Raw genomic sequence first — 21,200 nt, 5'->3', positions numbered from 1 at the left:
TCGATATAAGGTAAAGAGAATGTTAATGCAGTTTTGTAGCATGCAAATAAGTGCAGTTTTCAGTATTGTAATTTCAGTATGCAATTTCAGTATGCAATTTCAGTATTGACTATATGTGTTTTCAGTATTGCTACTTCAAATTATTGCAATTTCAACATGCAATATACATATCAAAATGCTATGTTTCAATATGCTTAAAATGCTATGTTTGAAAATGTTATATTCAAATTAAACAAAAAGATCAAATGCTACCCATTTTGACACATTCGTGGATTTTAATAACAGTGCAATATAACCAGATCAAATGCTATGTTTCAAATTAAACAAACAAATCAAATGCTACCCATTTTGACACCTTCATGGGTTTTAATAACATTACAAACATATCAAATGCTACCAATTTCAAATTAAGCAATTTCATTCAATACCTTCAAACATTACACACACAATGCTTATAATCGAAATACATTACAACATATCAGATTCTTCTTAAACTAATTGAAATACATAACATAAACAACTAACAAATTGGAAATTACGAGTCAAAAATGGTGGTTAAATACCTTTGAATACGATTTAGGGTTAATGTTGAAATGATTGATTTGGGGGTTATAAAATGAACGAGGGGGTTAAAAGTGTCATGACCAAAATACCCTCACGTGTTTTCCATGTGATTTCATTAAAATAACGAATTGGACCCCCTAAAAAACTTTTGTATACCACGAGGACCCCCAAAGTTAAAATTAAAGTTTTGGACTGCATCCACATTTTCATGTATACCACAGGGACCACCCGCAAAATTTTATCGACATCTGCTGACTGGGCAGCTTCTTACACCAGGGACTACATGGCTACATGGCTTTTAGAGACTATATAATTGATAGTTATGCTGACGTGTCGCATATATAATAGCGTAGGTAGCTTCATTTTTGTTATCATTTTTCATTATAATGTTTAAATTTTCTAAAATCGAATTAACAAATAAGACAATGCTAAACGTAGTGCTAAAAACTACATTTCAAATTACTATATTTAATTTTAAAAAACTCGATTGAATTGATTGTAAAGTATAAATACATTTTTTTCTAATACTAAATTTCCTTATATTAATTTAGTAATATGAATTAAAAATTAAATTATACGGAGTATACTAGCGGAATGACCCGTGAGAAACACGAGTTTGTTTAAACAAACAGTTTAATGATATGTTTTAGGATTTAAGTAAACGTAAATACTAAAGTCATTTAGTTTGATGACCCGTGGAACTACAGATTCTGACTAAGAAACTTGTCGTTGTTTTTACAAACATATTGATATACTTAACTTGGTCAAAATAAATGAACTACATTTATTGTCCCACTACCTTCTTCCGTAAAGAGACATGTATTTCGTATACATATGTAATGTAATTAATTCCGTAAAGAGAACCCATTTTAAATAAAAATAATATACTAATAATAAAGTTTGTTCTAAAATTGAGCATTTATATTTTTAATAATTATTATTATTATTAATAACAAATGACTCTTTAATTTTTTTAAAAAGAATTTAAAATACAATTATTATATGAAGGTACAATATGTTTCAAAGTTTGTACATGTGTTTATGAGGTGTTTTGTAAAAGATTGTACAATATATTTTAAAGTTTGTACATTTGATCACTTGGATGTTTTATCATAAAGTTGTACATAATGATTTAATATTGTACATATGGTCACGGAGTTGTTTTACCATAAGGTTGTACATAATACTTCAAATATTGTACATATGGTCACGAGGATTTTTTATCATAAGGTTGTACATAATGCTTCATATATTATACAATAGACATGTTAATATTTTTATTAAATATAATTAATTATTTTAATGACATCATTATGAGGGGTTAGAAATTGTTTCTTTAGTTTTGAAATTTTTTAAGCTTGGATAATCCTTATTTATGACATCATCATTTTAGAAATTTATATAATACTATTGATGATATGCTTAAACTAGCATAACTGGTATATTTATCAATTTCTAATTAAATAAAGTAAAATATAAATATAAAATTAAAATCTATAATAAATATATAAAAGTTATATTCTGGTTTTTGATCGTGTATGACCGAGAGCGAACCCGTTACAGTTAATCTAATTAATTCTAACGAGATTCGGCGTGCGCTGGTTAATAATAAAAAATAACAAAAGCGGAATAAAAAATTGGTTCAAGGCGGAAATTCGGTGTGTTCATAAAAGATATCTGAGCTCGTTTAGTTCGGCTACATGATTGATAACATTCTTTTGGTTTATTTGTTCGTTGCTTTGATTTGTTTGTAATGGAATAGTTATGTTTCGATTTAGGTTAGATGCGATTCTATATAGATAGTTCATTTTCTAGGTACGACTCTCATCGGGTATTCTCTATTGTATCGTGCGTTGAATTCGTTTTCTTTTAAAGACGTTTTTCTTTTTATAAACGTTTTTGTTATTTTTGTCTGAAAAAAAGGTAAAAGGTAGAAGGTTTTTCCTGTTCATGTTGTTCGAGAGAGCGAGTAATCCGACCCCATACTCTGATGTACGCAGCTCAGCAGGGTTACTCCCTGGCTGTTTCCAACTCTCTGATTTATATCTATTTATTTTTGTCTGAAAAATAAATACTCACTTCGTCCCAAATCTATTGTCACCAGATAAAAACACATAGTTTAAGAAAAAGTATCTATCACATGTACCATTTGGTTAACTTTCCAATTTTACCCTTACTTTTTACCCATCTTTTTGTCTTACTTGAATAAAGTACGGGCATAAAAGATTTTTATCACATTATTATTTTCCATTTATGAAAATGGATAATTAATTTGAGACATCTCAAAATGAAATACTGGATCATGTTATAATAATAATAATAATAATAATAATAATATAGATATGGATAGTCAATTTTGGTGTATACATATAGTCAATTTTGGTACATAAAGTATGTATTTTTATATTGAGATTTTAGGCTATAAATACTGATGAATGCAAGCATTAAACTTGCACCATTTTTCACACTTACAAAGTGTTTCTTTCTTTCTCTCCATTATCATCTACTTTCTTACACTTCATTATTAGTATTCTTAATCAAGAATCAAACCACTAAAGGTAGTTATAAGCCTACTGAATCATAACATAATCAAACCACTAAAGGTAGTTATAAGCCTACTGAATTATAACATAATCAAACCACTAAAGGTAGTTATAAGCCTATTGAATTATAACACGTTATCAGCACGAAGAGCTCCATATAATCAAGATGATTCTTCTAGTTGCCCAACCACCACTACCACCTCTCAAGATTCCCGCCAGCCACCGTCCTCCGTCGCTGAAACCGTCGGAAGATCTTGAAACCTCCGACGTGTCTTCTGATCAAGAATTTATCAGCTTGGGTTCTTCCACCATTGAGTTATACTCATCGGGTTACATCTCCTACATTTCTTCCTCTTCATCTTTCAATTCATTCATATCATAAATCATAAAAAAAAAATATTATAACACACTCCATATTATATCATATTTAAAAAAAAAAAAAACTCGATAAGCTCATTTTATAAATGTTACGAGTTGATCTAACTCCCTCGGCTTATCCATAAAACGCGGATTGATTTTAACAACAAAATGGAACATATAAATTAATTAACAATTAGTTCCGATTATTTCGCATGTATTAAAAAAAAAAGGGGAATACTGAATCAACAAAAAATAACAGACCTAAATTACTTTTTTTAACATTTTGTTGATAAATTTGGAACTCGCTTCAGCGCCGCGGCTAACAAATTGATATAAAAAAGTGCGATTGGACTTCAAGGTTTGATGTGAGAGTTTAATTTATATTTTTGATTTTGATGTGATTAAAATTCAATAATAAAAGGAAGAGACGTTAATGAAGATGATGAAAATTTTAGTCAGATTGTAGTGACACAATGAAAATTTACAATAAGAATGATTAAATTAAATGATACGTAGGGATATAATATATAAAGATTTTTGAGCAAGTAGACAAATGAAGTAGTTATAATTTTGTCAAAATTTTAGGTGTGAAAGATAGAAAAGTGGCATCATTAAATTGATTGAGTTAAAAAAAAAGGGAAAGAAACAAACACATCGTTTCAATTGGTGAAAAGTAAAAAAAAAAAAAAAAAATGAATCTTTTGAAAACCATGTAAACCCTTAGCAATCTTAGACTTAAATAATCTGAATTATCTAAGATGTCTAGATTTTTATGTGCACTCTTAATCTACTTAATAGTCTTAATTAATTTTGTTGTACTATGTAGGAGTAGATATATTTTAATATCTTCTAGTGTGATCCACAACCTACAAATATTATGTTACTCCATTTAAAACATAAAATCCTCCTAGCTAGATATACTAGTATTCTAGTCTGAGAACTATAGATCTTTGATTGGCTATTACCTAGATAACCATTTAACTACGGTGTCAAGATTAGAAACTAACTCTATATATATATGCTTCAATTGATTGAAGTTTATATAGTTGAAAAATAAAGACCATATATGTTATTAAGTCTTATATAGTACTCCGTAACCGTTATTAAAAAAAATTATGCAAATAATAGAGGTTAACTAATCCAACTAAAACTCCATCCAAATGTATGTTTATCAGGTGTTATCATTTATGTACTGCGGATTGTAACTTGTTTTCAGGTAATAAAATTTGATTATCTTGATGAAATATTTACTCATTACTTACTTATCTTATTTGAAGTTTTAGCATGAATCTTGCCGAAATACAATATTAATTAGATGATAGAGACCTATGTATTGCAGATAGTGGTAACACACACTATAATCAAATCTAAGAAATATTTCATTAATTTGAAATCAACTGAAAGAATTATTAATACTATATCAGGTCCTGCGAGCTTGATAAAAAGAAAGCCAAAATTCATGTTACCAAATGGTACAAATTTTATGGTAAATAATGCTTTGTTTTCTCTCAAAATCAAAGAGAAATTGATTAAGTTTCTCTGATATATATCATAACGGATATGATTATCAGTAAATGATAACAGAAAATGAGAAATATTTATGCATCACCGACAAGAATCATGTGGTTAAAAAAAACTACCAAGGCTTAGTCCTGGTTTACATTATACATATATAAATGTACCAGAAGCACATATGATGGAAAGCACATATGATGATTATGACAAGCACATATGATTAAAAGCGCATATGATAAAAAGCGCATATGATGAAAAGCGCAGCGCATATGATGAAAAGCGCATATGATTAAAAGCACATATGATTAAAAGCGCATATGATGAAAAGTGCATATAATGAAAAGCACAGCGCATATGATTAAAAGCGCATATGATGAAAAGTGCATATGATGAAAAGCGCATCGCATATGATTAAAAGCGCATATGGTGATTAATGAAAAAGCACATATGGTGATTAATGAAAAGCACATATGGTGATTAATGAAAAGCACATATGGTGATTAATGAAAAGCACATATGGTGATTAATGAAAAGAATATTGAGAAAGAATCACCAATGTTTCTTGAAAGAATTCAAGGTTATATATATGGACCAATTCATCCATCATGTGGACCATTTTGATATTTCATGGTTCTAATAGACGCATCTAGCGGATGGTCTCATGTTTGTGTGTTATCAAGCCGTAATATGACATTTGCAAAGTTTCTTGCACAAATTATTAAATTGAGAACACATTATTCTGATTACACCATTAAAAGGATGAGACTTGATAATGCTGGTGAGTTAACATCTTAAACATTTAATGATTATTATATGTATACATGGATTGTTGTTGAATATCCAGTTGCTCATGTGCATACACAAAATTGGTTTAGCTGAATCAATAGATAAACGCTTTCAGCTAATAAATAGACAATTGGTAATGAGTACAAAACTCTCAATATCTATATAGGGACATGTAAATTTACATGATGCGACATTAATTCGCATTAAATCAAGTGCAAGTCATAAATATTCTCCATTACCAACTTAATTTTGGTCGAGACCAAATATTTTCCATCTTAGAACATTTGGTTGTGTAGTGTATTTTTAATTACACCACCACAACAAATGGTTCTTCAAAGAAGGATTGAAATATATGTTGGATATGAAACATCTTCAATCATAAGATATATTGAACCCATGACGGGTGATGTTTTTACAGCACGTTTTGCTGATTGTCACTTTAATGAAACATTGTTTCATATATTAGGGGGAGAAATGAAATATAAATAAAATGATGTTTCATGGTGTGAACATCAATTAAGGTACGTTGATCCTCGCACAAAAGAATGCGAAAAGAAAGTTCAAATATAATGCATATGCAAGAACTTGCAAATTAATTACTTTATGCATTTAAAAATACAAAAATAAGTGACTAAATCATGTATACCAGCAGTAAATGCTTCAGCTAGAATTAAAATTACAAAAGCTGGCAATAATGTCACTCATGAGTCTTTGCTACGGCAGAAACGTGGGAGACCAATTGGTTCCAATGATAAAAATCCTCGAAAAATAAAATCAGCTGATAATGAGGTAAAAGAAAGTGTTCAAGAAGAACCATAAATCAATATTGAAAGAATATTGATTTATGTAAATACATAAATTGCGATAAATTATGCAATATTATGGAACCGAAATGAAATGAAAAATCTTGATGAGATATTTTCATATAATATTACAATGACATCATGAATAAAGATGACGATCTAGAACCAAAATATGTCATTGAATATCAAAATAGACATGATTGAGCTCAATGGAAAGGAGCAATACGAGTTGAATTAGAATCGCTCAATAAAAGAAAAGTTTTTGGATCAATCGTTATCACTTTTAAAGATGTGAAACATATGGAATACAAATGAATTTTTTATCCTAAAAAGAAATGTGCAAATGAAGTTACAAGGCAAAACTAGACTTGTAACTCAAGATTTCCCACAAAGACCAGAAATGAATTATGAGGAAAACTTATCCTCCTGTAATGAATACAATTACTTATTAGATACTTAATCAATCTGGTAGTTACTTAAATGCATCTCATGGATGTTGTTACTACTTATCTGTATGGATTACTTGATAGTGATATATACGAATATACCTGAAGGGTTTAAGGTATCATAAGCATCTAATGCAAAAACACAAGAATTCCATTGAATCACAAAGATTTTTATATAGGTTGAAACAATCGGATCGCATATGGTATACCCGATTAAGTGATTACTTGATAAGAAAAAAGGGGTATACAAATAATCTTATTTGCACATGTGTTCTTATTAAGAAAACAATGTCCGGATATGTGATTGTAAGTTGTTTATGTCAATGATCATAACATCATATGAACAAATAAAGAGATCAGTATTGACTTGGATTGTAAATTGAGCATATGCCTAATGGTTTACTTGTACATCAAACAACTTATACCGAAAAGATTTTAAAACATTTTTAAAGACAAAACCATTGGTTGTTAGATCACTCAATATTGACACCGATTCATTTTATCACTGTGAAGATCATGAAGATCTCAACGGATCAGAAATTCCATATATTAGTGAAATTGGGACTCTTATATATCTTACAAATTATACAAGACCTGACATTTCTTTTGCAGTTATTTTGTTGGCAAGGTTCAGCTCTGCTCCTACCAAAAGATACTTGAATAGGATCAAATACATATTTCGATACCTTCGAGGAAGTACTGATTTAGGATTATTTTATTCTAACGAATCAAAACAAGATTTGATTGGTTATGCAGATGCAGGTTATTTATCTGATCCACATAAAGCTAAATCTCAAACTGGATATGTATTCCTAAATGAAGGTAATGCAATATCATGGCGTTCTCAAAAACAAACACTTGCTGCTACATCATCAAATCATGCCGAAGTGATTGCATTACATGAAGCTACTCGGGTTTGTTTTTGGTTGAGATCAATGACACAACTCATTACTGATTCTTGTGGACTAGAACGCGATAAAAATCCAACAACTATCTATGAAGATAATGCAGCTTGTATAGCACAGATGAAAGAATGGTACATCAAAAGTGACCAAACAAAACACATACCTCCTAGATTCTTCTTATACACTCAAAATCTCATTAAGGACAACCAGATTGAATGAGATATGTGCAATCCAGCAAAAACTCTGCTTATATTTTCACGAAAGCACTTCCAACTGCTATTTTCAGAACACACGTTCATAACATTGGCATGAGACATGTTCAAAAGATGTAACGGCTGAAGCGATGTCTACTTGAGGGGGAGTCAACTCCATGCTGCACTCTTTTTCCCTTAGCTAAAGTTTTTTCCCACTGAGTTTCTTTAGCAAGGTTTTTAACGAGGCAGTAATTTATAGTTGATCTTCAACAAAACAAAATTGCTATCCAAGGGGGAACGTTATAATAATAATAATAATAATATAGATATGGATAGTCAATTTTGGTGTATACATATAGTCAATTTTGGTACATAAAGTATGTATTTTTATATTGAGATTTTAGGCTATAAATACTCATGAATGCAAGCATTAAACTTGCACCATTTCTCACACTTACAAAGTATTTCTTTCTTTCTCTTCATTATCATCTACTTTCTTACACTTCATTATTAGTATTCTTAATCAAGAATCAAACTACTAAAGGTAGTTATAAGCCTACTGAATCATAACATAATCAAATCACTGAAGGTAGTTATAAGCCTATTGAATTATAACAGATCATACATTTTTTGAAACTCATGAAGTATATAATAGGAAGGATAGGATACGAGAATACAGTAAACAAATAGATATAAATCCCGTCAAGTTTAACTAGCAATATTCAAAGTTTCAAACGCCCCTGTAACGGCCATATTTTTAATTTTATTTTTTAAATTCCATTTTTCTTCATCAACAATATTCATATCACATCATCCTCACGCTCTCTCTCTCTGTCTCTATTCATATCTCATTCTTATTCTTAATATTAACCTAACCAGAAAATAAGAAAATAAGAAAATAAATAAATAAATAAATTTCATTATTCTTCTACACTAAATCTACACTCTCACTTCACCACATTTCAATTAACATCCACCGATTTCAGGTTTAATTCTTTCATTTTAATATCTCAGCTCAATTTATTATTCAAGTTACTATTTCATTACCTCCGATTTACTTATTTGAAAATAATAACTGAAATTTGTGTAGATTTTTGTATACATTTGTATTTTCATCTACAATGAATCTGTAATGATGATCGAGTTGACTCATTGAGTGTCATGATTTTGACTTAATTGTATACAAGTCCTATAATTGTTCATCTTGAATTCGTGATCTACGTTTACTGTTATTCAATTTGATTTATAATTAATGTTTGTTTTAGCTTATTAATTTTGTAGTTGATTAATTTAAGATTAATTTGATGAATGATTTTATTTTTCAGATTTGGAATTAGTTAGTAGATTAATAGATAATTAATTAATAATTAATTATCTAATTGTGAAGTGATGGAACGAAAAGGCGGGAACACGGTTCCGATTTCACCGTCAAATACGCCCAGGTCTATGGACAAAGCTGTAAGAGATCTTAGGCATACAGAGGGGAATATAAGTGGTAAACATGATAAAGAAAAAGATGTCAATGTTCAAGTAGTTGTCAGATGCAGGTGTGTTTACATTTATATTTATATGTATATACTATATATACATTATTAAATTACCTTTTATAATAATGTATAATTAGAATTAGAGCTGGTAGTATTAATTGAAATGGTGTATTTGAATGTGTAGACCAATGAATAGTGATGAGGAGAAACTGCATACACCAGTGGTTATTACATGTTCAGAAAACAAAAGGGAAGTATGTGCAGTTCAGACTATAGCTAACAAACAGATCGATAGATCATTTGTCTTTGATAAGGTGATTGTATCTTAATTTCCCTTTATAAATGGTTGAAGTAGACATCTTCATTGTTTATTAAAAATAACATGTTCAAGTAATGTTGAACTGTATAATGTCTATGTTATAAAAGAAAAAAGAATTCGAATTCAATGTTGTTTTATCTCCAAATATGGTAATATATGTAGGTATTTGGCCCAAAGTCCCAACAAAGGGACTTGTATCATTCAGCAGTATCTCCTATTGTTTTTGAAGTTCTTGAGGGATACAACTGCACTATATTTGCTTACGGACAGACAGGAACCGGGAAAACGTACACAATGGAAGGAGGCGGGAGGAAAAAGGTATGCTTTTAGCTTGTAAACGACCCATACCCTGACCCTGACCCGTACCCTGACCCGTATTTGTGTTTGTGTTCAGAATGGAGAATTTCCAAGTGATGCGGGGGTTATTCCGAGGGCTGTAAAGCAGATATTTGATATATTAGAAGCTCAAAGTGCAGAGTATAGTATGAAAGTTACATTTTTAGAACTATACAATGAAGAAATAACAGATCTTTTGGCACCCGAAGAAGTATCAAAGTTTCCCGAAGACAAATCTAAGAAACCGATAGCACTAATGGAAGATGGAAAAGGTGGTGTGCTTGTTAGAGGTTTGGAAGAGGAGATGGTTTCAACTGCAGATGAAATATATAGAATACTGGAAAAAGGTTCTGCTAAAAGACGTACGGCTGAAACTCTTATGAATAAACAAAGTAGTCGTTCACATTCAATATTTTCTATTACGATTCATATTAAGGAACGTACACCCGAAGGTGAAGAGATAATTAGATGTGGAAAACTTAATCTTGTTGATCTTGCCGGTTCAGAAAATATTTCAAGATCCGGTGCAAAAGAGGTATGAAGTAACAAGCTGTAATCTTTTTCAACATTTTATATTATATTATATTATATATAATATGAATATATGAATATATGGACGAGACTTTAATAAGTTCTCATGAAGTTTAAATGTAACAGGGAAGAGCAAGGGAAGCAGGTGAGATAAACAAGAGTTTACTTACCCTTGGCCGAGTCATAAATACACTAGTTGAACGTTCGGGACATATACCATATAGGTATTATTCAATTATTCAAGTTACTTTAGAGTTGTTACTTATTAGGTGTTTATCTAAATGATTTAGTATTTTTAAGATTGTTGAGAGATTCATTAGGAGGGAAAAGAAAGACATGCATAATTGGTTATTAATGTTATAAAGTTTGTTGCTTTGGTTGTTACTTAATTAATGTTATAAAGTTTGTTGTTAACTTAACACAGGGATAGTAAATTAACAAGATTGTTAAGAGATTCATTGGGAGGGAAAACGAAGACGTGCATAATTGCTACAATCTCACCATCAATTCATTCGATGGAAGAGACACTTAGCACTTTAGACTATGCACACCGCGCAAAGAATATCAAGAACAAGCCTGAGGTTAGTGCTGACATCATCAGTAATTGAATGACTTAAGCAAGGTTGAGAAATTACTTTTTCATCCTGTAATGACTGGACTTATTCGTTTGTTGGTTCAGATTAATCAGAAATTGATGAAATCTGCAATGATGAAGGACCTGTATTCTGAAATCGAACGCCTTAAACAAGGTTGCAAAATTACTTTTATTATATATATATTCTAATTAACGTAGCCTATAATTAGCAATCTGTTATGCTTATATAGAGGTATACGCTGCTAGAGAGAAAAATGGAATCTATGTACCAAAAGAAAGATATCTTCAGGAAGAAGAGGAGAAGAAAGTAATTTTAACATTAATCTGTACATAGCTTGATTGAAGACATAATGCATCATAAAGTTTCATTTTGGTGAATTTTTGTTTATTCTTATGATTAATTAAATACAGGCTATGGCTGAAAAAATAGAGCGAATGGAACTTGATAATGAATCCAGGGGAAAGGTATAACCATAATCAATACAACAATATTCCTCTATCTTTTAATTTTTATTGATATTGATATTGATATTGATATTGATATTGATAACTATCTCCATTAACAGCAAATGATGGAGCTTCAAGAACTTTATAACTCTCAGCTGTTAACAACTGCGAATTTAACTGAGAAGCTTGAGAAAACAGAGGTATAGTTTTTTTTTTTTAGTTCATGTTAGTAAAAATATATATAATATAATGCAGTAGCTTCAACTTGTTTTCCTGACAGCAAAGAATTAAACTTTTTTTTCTTTTTTGGTTTTCAGATAAAGCTGCAAGAAACTGAACATTCATTGTTTGATCTTGAAGAAAAGCACAGACAAGCAAATGCAACAATTAAAGAGAGAGAATTTCTTATTTCCAACCTTCTCAAATCTGGTAAGTCAGACTTTTTATTTTTTATTTTTATTTTTTAAAGAGGTTATGTTTAATCCTATATGGGTCATATGTGTAATATCATAACAGCCTAAAATGGGTCGAAACTCATCCAAAATGTATAATTTACAGAAACTCCTAAATTATTTTGTTTGAAATTTAGATTACTACTGAAAGGATACACTTTTTGTACTCATAAAAAGTCAAGCTAAGTAGTATATATTAAAAGAATTATTCTTGGGACAAAAAGTGCTTCACCCATTCCATACAAGATGTAACAATTATGACCCAAATAGAAAATGGGTTGTGGTTGAACTTGTCATATAACAATGGTCCTTTTTTAATATTACAGAAAAGGCACTTCTTGAGCGGGCATTTGACCTTCGCGCAGAGCTTGAAAATGCTGCATCGGATGTATCCAGTTTATTCACCAAGATTGGTACAAACCTAGAATATCAATTTATATGAATAATATTTTTTTATGTGAAAATGTACCAGAATATTTGTTAATTTCACTATTATGTTAACTGTCCAGAGCGCAAAGACAAAATCGAAGATGAAAACAGAGTTCTTGTCCAGCAATTTCAATCTCAGTTAACCAAACAGCTTGACACTTTACATAAGACTTTAGCAGCTTCTGTAACACAACAAGAACAACAGCTGAAATCCATGGAGGATGATATGCAATCCTTTGTATCTACCAAGTCCCAGGTAAAACGAACGGGTCGGCTAACGGCCTAACAGGCCGGGTTGACTTGTTTCTTATAACTTTTTGTCCAAAATGTTGTGTAGACAATCCCACGAGAGTAGGGTATGGGGGAGGTGGAGTGTAGACAATCATTCCTCGAACCCTAGATTAGAGGGAAGTCACTACTCCACCCGCGGGTATAGAACCCGTGCCTAGATAAGATCATCCCACCCTCTACTCGAGAGCCAAGAGATTGCTTCTTAAAGGACCTCCGGCCAGGAAAGCTCATTAAAACGAGAAAGTGCGGGCGTACGTACCTGTAAGCGTTATGTGCGTCTAGGAAGATAAAACCAAACGAAGAAGCCAAAAAAAGAAAACACATATAGCAGTAATGCACAACAGTAAGACAGATAGCATGAATAATATAATGCGCATTAATAAGTAATTTCAAGTAAAAAAAAAAAAAACATTCAACACCCCCCCCCCCCTACATATGAATACATATCCCTATAATTATATATCTATATATGCTCCCACACACACACTGTTGTTTAATATCATCAGTGCTAAAGATTGATTTCACTATTATTAGATTATTATTAAGAATCTATTTTTAAAAGTTTAATGGGTTGAAATTGCTACCCTGATGGAGAGCCATTAGTGGGTTTTCAAAGCATGAACAGTTAAAGATATAATCTTCTTTGTGGTGAGTGTAGGCAACTGAAGATCTTCGTGCTGATTTGGAGAAGTTAAAATCGATGTACGGATCGGGTATTAAAAGTTTGAATGATATAGCCGATGAACTTGACGAAAACTCACAGTCTACATTCGGACACGTGAATTCTCAAGTCTCCAAAAATTCTTCTGCACTTGGTGAGGTATGTGTGTGTGTGTGTGTATGTATCTATATATTATATTATATATAAATTCTTTTTTAAAATTAGAATTCTATTGGTGTATATTGAACTTGGATTTGTTCATCATGTGCAGCTTTTCAAGGGTATTGCATCAGAGGCTGAAACTTTGCTTAATGACCTTGAAAACATTCTCTACAACCAGGAAAATAAATTAAGCTCATTTGCACAACAACAACGAGAGGTGAGATTTTAAACTAGCAAGATAGAAATTAAAAAAAAAAAAAATTACTATAATTTCCTTACTGTTATAATACATCTCTTTTATTTTATACATAAAATGCAGGCACATTCTAGAGCTGTCGAAACGTCAAGATCAATATCTAACACGACAATGAACTTCTTTAATACGTTAGACAAGCATGCCAAAAAATTGACAGAAATTGTTGAAGAGGGTCAAATAGTCAATGACCAAAAACTAACTGAACTTGAAAGAAAGTTTGAGGTTATAAATTATTTCTTATAATTTTGATTTCTTCTAACTTGTTAAAACATGTGTCGGTTGTCTCACTCGGTAATTCTTTTTTAGGAATGCGCTGCAAATGAAGAAAAACAACTTCTAGATAAAGTTGCACAATTGCTTGCAGTTTCTAATGCTAGAAAGAAAGAACTGGTATGGCCAATATGCAAATTATTGAGGCTTTTTTATTTAAGAGCTATTTGTATTATCTTTTTACAACTAATTATTTGATTATTGCAAATTCAGTTTTTTCGCACATTGAAACATCAGATTATTTAATGTTTCACATTTCAGTTTTCGCGTTTCGCCATTTAGTTTTCAGTTTCAGGTTTTGGTTTTCAGTTTCGGGTTTCACATATCCATTTTCAGATTTGTGTTTCATTTTCACGCTTCATTTTTTAGTTTCTCGTTTCAGTATTTAGTTTTGTGTTTCAGTTTTTAGTTTGGTGTTTCGGTTTTCAATTTCACGTTTTAGCTTTCAGTTTTTAGTTTCTCGTTTCGCGTTTCAATTTTCAGTTACACATTTCGTGTTTGAGTTTTCAGTTTCGCATTTCAGTTTTTAGTTTCTCGTTTCGCGTTTCAATTTTCAGTTACACATTCCGTGTTTCAGTTTTTAGTTTCGCATATCCGTTTTCATATACGCGTTTTATTTTTAAGTTTCACACTTCATTTTTTAGTTTTTCTTGTTACAGTTCTTAGTTTTGTGCTGCCGTTTTCAGTTTCACTTTCCTATAATTCAACGTTGAAACGTGAAACTAAAAACTGGAACACGAAACTAAAAAATGAACGTGAAACTAAAATGCGAAACTTTGCTAACCCTAAAACACACATAAATTTTAGGCGTACACAACTTTTAACTTTTAACGTATATATATATATATATATATATATATATATATATATATATATATATATATATATATATATATATATATATATATATATATATATTATTATTATTATTATTATTATAATAAACTTAAAAGTTTTAAAACTTACAAAAAATTAGTGGGAAGCCTAGAGACAATCTGGGCCCCCACACCTCTAGCAATAGCAAAACCTATCCTAGTAAAAATATGAGCAGCAGCACCGGCACCAATATCTTGCGCCATCGAACTCTTCTGAACCCGCTTTAGCAAAGAAACAGCCTCCTTCTCTAATTCCCCAAGGGAAGAAAATGAGAAAGGAATGAAACCATAACCAATCGCCAGACAACTAGATTCGTACTTGACCCGCTTTCGACGAGCCGCATTAATCACAGCACGTCCAGGGACAAAGTCAGAAAGCCCAGACTGTGTCAAAGGAGAAGACCCTGTCAAGTCAACACAAACATCGCGACCACAATCCCAGAAATAAAGTAACACATCTGCAGGTCTGAGGGCCCTGTCGTTCCCTCCAGACAACCCAATGTCAACCTCCTTTCTCGCTGAAATCCCAGATCGATAACAAACATCAACAAGGGAATCCCGGACAATATTATGTCGATGCTTAATACCCACCATACCAGCACAAGACACCGCGTGATCCCCGAAAATATCCCCAGTAAAAACCCTTGAACAGGCAGAGCATGCCGTCGAGATAGAGAACAATGGAACACCTAACCGGTAGCACAACACACATCGGTAAGTCTTTGCGTTCATCGTCTGACCCAACCCCAAAATAGGGACTGCCCTTAGCCAAGCAGAGGTGTGATCACTCTGCTGTGATTTCCATAAGGCCGATTGTCTGGGAGATAACGAAAAAATGGATTCTGCAGAAGCGGTAACCTTTGTGAAATAAACCTTTGCGTTCATCTGCCAATTATTGGTGCTGCTGTGGCAGTCTCGGATGAGTTGGTTGGCTCTATTACCGGGGTCGTTAATCTCTTTCTAGCTGGAAGGTGCCCTATGGAATTAGGAGAGTATATAGCTAGTGCTCCCCTCACACCGCTTGTCAAGCCCGGCGGTGGTATTCGTCCTATAGCTGTGGGTACTGTTTGGCGACGTCTTGTTTCGAAGGTTGGCGCTGCTATGGTTGGCCAGTCTTTGGAAAGTTACTTCGATGGTCTTCAATTTGGTGTTGGTGTTTCTTCAGGTGGTGAGGCTATTCTTCATGCTGTGAATCGGTTGATTGAGGATCGTGGCTCTGATGTTGGCCTCTCTATGTTATTATTATTATTATTGGTGCTGCTGTGGCAGTCTCGGATGAGTTGGTTGGCTCTATTACCGGGGTCGTTAATCTATTTCTAGCTGGAAGGTGCCCTATGGAATTAGGAGAGTATATAGCTAGTGCTCCCCTCACACCGCTTGTCAAGCCGGGCGGTGGTATTCGTCCTATAGTTGTGGGTACTGTTTGGCGACGTCTTGTTTCGAAGGTTGGCGCTGCTATGGTTAGCCAGTCTTTGAGAAGTTACTTCGATGGTCTTCAATTTGGTGTTGGTGTTTCTTCAGGTGGTGAGGCTATTCTTCATGTTGTGAATCGGTTGATTGAGGATCGTGGCTCTGATGTTGGCCTCTCTATGTTATTAGTTGATTTTCAAAATGCATTCAATCTTGTTGATCGTACGTTCATGTTACATGAAGTTCGCCGCCTTTGTCCGAGTATTTCTCAGTGGGTTGAATTTTGCTACTCTAATCCAGCAAGATTGTATTATGGGAACCACACCTTATGGTCTTCTCAGGGGGTGCAACAGGGTGATCCCCTTGGTCCGCTGCTTTTTGCTTTGGTCTTACAACCATTGGTTTCTAAAATCAGAGATAATTTTGAGGTTTGTCTTCAGGCGTGGTATTTGGATGATGGCACTATTATTGGGGACACTTTGGTGGTGGGGAAGGTTTTGCATTTGATTATGGGGGATGAGCCTCGTTTTGGGCTTCATCTCAACGTTGAAAAAACAGAAATTTTCTGGCCTACGGAGGACCCTCGCAGCAGGCAAGTGGGTGTCTTTCCTCCTAATATTGCTCGACCTTTAAATGGTGTTAAGTTGCTTGGGGCCCCCGCAAGTTCCGATCTTGGTTTTAGTAGTGAACTGGTGATGCAAAGGGTGACCAAGTCCATTGCGCTTATGGATAAGGTTGCTAAGCTTGATGATCCTCAGTGTGAGTTGTTGTTGCTTAGGGCATGTACGGGAGTTTCTAAACTCTACTTTACCTTGCGTACTTGTCCTCCTAGTATATTTGAGGCGGCTCAACGCGCTTTCGATGGAGCCCTTCGATCTTCCTTGGAGCGTATTGTTACTGCTTCAGGGCCTGGGTTTGGTGATTGGCAGTGGCGGCTTGCCACCTTGCCATTTGCATTTGGAGGGCTTGGTGTTTATTCTGCGGGAGATGTTCGTCATTATGCTTTTCTGGCTTCTCGATTACAGTCTGCTGGGTTGCAGACCAAGCTCCTACGTCATGCGGGTATTGTTGGTCTTGGTCGTGCTTTTGAAGATTCATTAGGTCTGTTTAATAAAACGGTTGGGTTTGATATTTTAGGTAATCAGAGTGAGGTCGCTGCCCCCATACTCATGAAGAAATTGGCAGATGTTTATTTCACAAAGGTTACCGCTTCTGCAGAATCCACTTTTTCATTATCTCCCCGACAATCGGCCTTATGGAAATCACAGCAGGGTGATCACACCTCTGCTTGGCTAAGGGCAGTCCCTATTTTGGGGTTGGGTCAGACGATGAACGCAAAGACTTACCGATGTGTGTTGTGCTACCGGTTGGGTGTTCCATTGTTCTCTATCTCGACGGCATGGTCTGCCTGTTCAAGGGTTTTTACTGGGGATATTTTCGGGGATCACGCGGTGTCTTGTGCTGGTATGGTGGGTATTAAGCATCGACATAATGTTGTTCGGGATTCCCTTGTTGATGTTTGTTATCGATCTGGGATTTCAGCGAGAAAGGAGGTTGACATTGGGTTGTCTGGAGGGAACGACAGGGCCCTCAGACATGCAGATGTGTTACTTTATTCCTGGGATTGTGGTCGCGATGTTTGTGTTGACTTGACAGGGTCTTCTCCTTTGACACAGTCTGGGCTTTCTGAATTTGTCCCTGGACGTGCTGTGGTTGATGCGGCTCGTCGGAAGCGGGTCAAGTACGAATCTAGCTGTCAGGCGATTGGTTATGGTTTCATTCCTTTCTCATTTTCTTCCCTTGGGGAATTAGAAAAGGATGCTGTTTCTTTGCTAAAGCGGGTTCAGAAGAGTTCGATGGCGCAAGATATTGGTGCCGGTGCTGCTGCTCATATTTTTACTAGAATAGGTTTTGCTATTGCTAGAGGTGTGGGGGCCCAGATTGTCTCTAGGCTTCCCACTAATTTTTTATAAGTTTTAATACTTTTAAGTTTATTATTATTATTACTGTTACTGTTACTGTACAGGTTAAAACAGCCGTGGATGGTCTGCGTGATAGTGCAATTAGTAAATGTAAAAACTTTGATCTAGAAATGTCAACAATGAAAGATTCGAGTTCATGTATAAAGAACGAGTGGACAAATTACACTAAAAAGGCTGAAAGTCATTATGTTGAAGATACTGATGCAGTTGAATCTGGAAAGAAAGACCTTGACCAAGTTCTTCAGAATTGGTACGTGCACTTTATACAAAAAAGTATTGAAATTTCTCTTAGTATGATGATTTTACTTACTTTTAATCAATCGTTGTTGTAGTTTACAAAAGACGAAAATGTGTTCACAACAATGGAATAGTGCACAGGAATCGTTGATTAGTTTAGAGAAGAGCAACGTTGCATCTGTCGATGATATAGTCAGGTAAAACAGTTATTACAGTTTTTGTAAACGCTAATGTTACTTTCTACTGCCTTGTACATTGCTATGCAAAGATTGCAAAAAATTGTTACTCGGCTGGGAAATTTTTAGGGAGTACTCAGATGTTGACCAAGTTTGACTTTGACCCATTTTGACTGTTTGACCGATTCTGACATAGTTTTGACTGATTTCTCGATTGGTGCCGAGTTTTGGCTGAGTTTGGGTGATCTTGACTCAGTTTGATTTTGACCGATTTTGACCAAGTTTGACTTTGACCGATTTCAACTGAGTTTTGACTATTTTTCGAGTAATCCCGAGTTTTTGTTTGAGTTTGACTGAGTTTGACTTTGACCGATTTTGACCAAGTTTGACTTTGGCCAAGTTTAACTAAGTTTTTACTGAGTTTGACAGAGTTTGACCTAGTAATTTTGAGTTCTTCAACACTAATGCTATTTGATGATTATTAACCTTCTCATTGTTTCTATAGGGGAGGACTGAAAGCTAATCAAACTTTGCGTACACAGTATTCAACTGCGGTATCATCTGTACTTGATGACACAAATGTTGCAAGCAAAAACCTTCTTTCATCAATTGATTGTAAGCTTCTACTTTTATGCACGTTAATAATTACATTACAATGCGTCTTTAGTACATTATTAAAAACCGATTTCTATTTTGAAAAATCAATTGCAGACTCATTACAGTTGGACCATGATGCACGCGTAAATCTTGACTCCATCATTGTTCCTTGTTGTGGTGAATTGAGAGAATTAAAGTGTGGACACTATCATAAGATTATAGAGATCACAGATAACGCTGGAAAAACGCTCTTAAATGACTACACGGTTAGTTTTCTTAGAGTTAGGCGCTGTTTGTTTTTTAAGATGTTTTTGTCTGAATTTCGGCGGACCACGTATGTAAAGAAGATGTGGTCTGAAGGTCTGTATGCTCAATAGTGAAGAATGTTTGTTTTTATGTCTGCAAAATTTCTAAGTCTGCGAGATTGCAGACAGAATGAGACATTATTTTTATCTTATGTCTTCAGAAAAACAAATAGTCTGCAGTAAAAAAGTCTGCGGGCGCGCAGACATAAGACATAATAAGGTCTGCAAACTGAAAAACAAAAACACCTTACTGTTCACAAGGGTAGAATAGTAATTTGGCATTTTCTTTCCTTTATTCGTTGTGACGTCAGGATGACATAATCCTAACCTTTTAAGGTGATTTGGCATTTTATTATATTTTTTAGTTGATGACGTCAGCATGACATCACATCCATAATTTTGATTTAGTCTTTCCCCCCAACAAAGTGGGGGCCCACAACCCTCGTTCAAATCATGTATCTTTACAAAGAAAATAGTGACTAGATGATTTTTACACGTTTGTTATATTTGTTTAACAGGTCGATGAACCATCATGTTCAACACCAAAAAAGAGGTCGTTTAATCTACCAAGCATGACATCCATTGAAGAACTACAAACTCCGTCGTTCGAGGAATTACTTAAATTTTTCTGGGATTCAAAAGCTTCATCGAAGTTACCAAATGGAGACGTTAAGCAGCCTCAGTCGCCAAGAGATTCTCGAATACCGCTCATTGCTATTAATTGAGAAAACAATTAGAAACATGTACAGGGGGGGGCTCATATTTGGTTTCAAGATTCAAATTTCAGTTTTGAATCTCGAGTATTTTTTTTTTTTATCCTTGTGATCTCAGATTATGAGAGTTTATAGTTGTGTTGGTGTTAGGGTCTTATAGTATATTATTATGATGTAGTATGGTGATATGGTGATTTGTTGTATATGTCAGGAGTTAGAGTGTACCATCTCCAAGTAAACTTTGTAGCGACCCGACAAAATCGTCATTGACGGCGCCGTTAACTTAGGTCCCGTTACGTGGTCGTAGTCCCTATATGAGACACGTTTGACCAAAATTATGTCGCATTCATTTGAAACGTACAAAACTTACAAAGTTTAGTTTACAAAACCGTTCGACAACAATTTTAAGTTTGCAAAAGTATAAATTATAAATGAGATAACTTGCGACATAATTAGTTTAAAATCACGGTTGCTATAAATAGCGTAAGTATGTAAACGATATGTTTGAATCCAAAGGTGCTATCACTAGCGTATGTATGTATGTATGTATGTA

The 21,200-nt window shown here is 33.7% G+C and overlaps 1 protein-coding gene across 1 annotated transcript; it reads left to right on the top strand.

Annotated features, from left to right (window-relative positions):
• The first annotated feature begins 9,025 nt into the window (after nt 1-9,025).
• LOC139877794 (kinesin-like protein KIN-5D) lies at nt 9,026-20,788 on the top strand. Its single transcript, XM_071865215.1, has 23 exons — nt 9,026-9,102; nt 9,504-9,663; nt 9,788-9,917; nt 10,085-10,240; nt 10,317-10,793; nt 10,916-11,013; nt 11,214-11,370; nt 11,469-11,538; nt 11,615-11,691; nt 11,796-11,849; nt 11,951-12,031; nt 12,149-12,260; nt 12,610-12,696; nt 12,793-12,968; nt 13,662-13,823; nt 13,936-14,043; nt 14,146-14,304; nt 14,389-14,472; nt 18,664-18,869; nt 18,952-19,053; nt 19,538-19,647; nt 19,744-19,895; nt 20,453-20,788. The coding sequence occupies exons 2-23, from the start codon at nt 9,506-9,508 to the stop codon at nt 20,657-20,659; spliced, it is 3,123 nt and encodes a 1,040-aa protein (XP_071721316.1). The 5' UTR covers nt 9,026-9,102; nt 9,504-9,505; the 3' UTR covers nt 20,660-20,788.
• Nucleotides 20,789-21,200: the final 412 nt, after the last annotated feature.

Source organism: Rutidosis leptorrhynchoides, chromosome 11 (assembly GCF_046630445.1).
Source record: "Rutidosis leptorrhynchoides isolate AG116_Rl617_1_P2 chromosome 11, CSIRO_AGI_Rlap_v1, whole genome shotgun sequence".
NCBI lineage: Eukaryota > Viridiplantae > Streptophyta > Magnoliopsida > Asterales > Asteraceae > Rutidosis > Rutidosis leptorrhynchoides.
This window is presented reverse-complemented; position numbering and strand designations above follow the sequence as displayed.

Coding starts and splice junctions, on each gene's coding strand:
- LOC139877794 (XM_071865215.1), top strand. CDS start 9,506: ATGGAACGAAAAGGCGGGAACACGGTTCCGATTTCACCGTCAAATACG. Junction 19,054..19,537: donor TCTGTCGATGATATAGTCAG/GTAAAACAGTTA, acceptor TTGTTTCTATAG/GGGAGGACTGAAAGCTAATC. Junction 19,896..20,452: donor CGCTCTTAAATGACTACACG/GTTAGTTTTCTT, acceptor TTTGTTTAACAG/GTCGATGAACCATCATGTTC.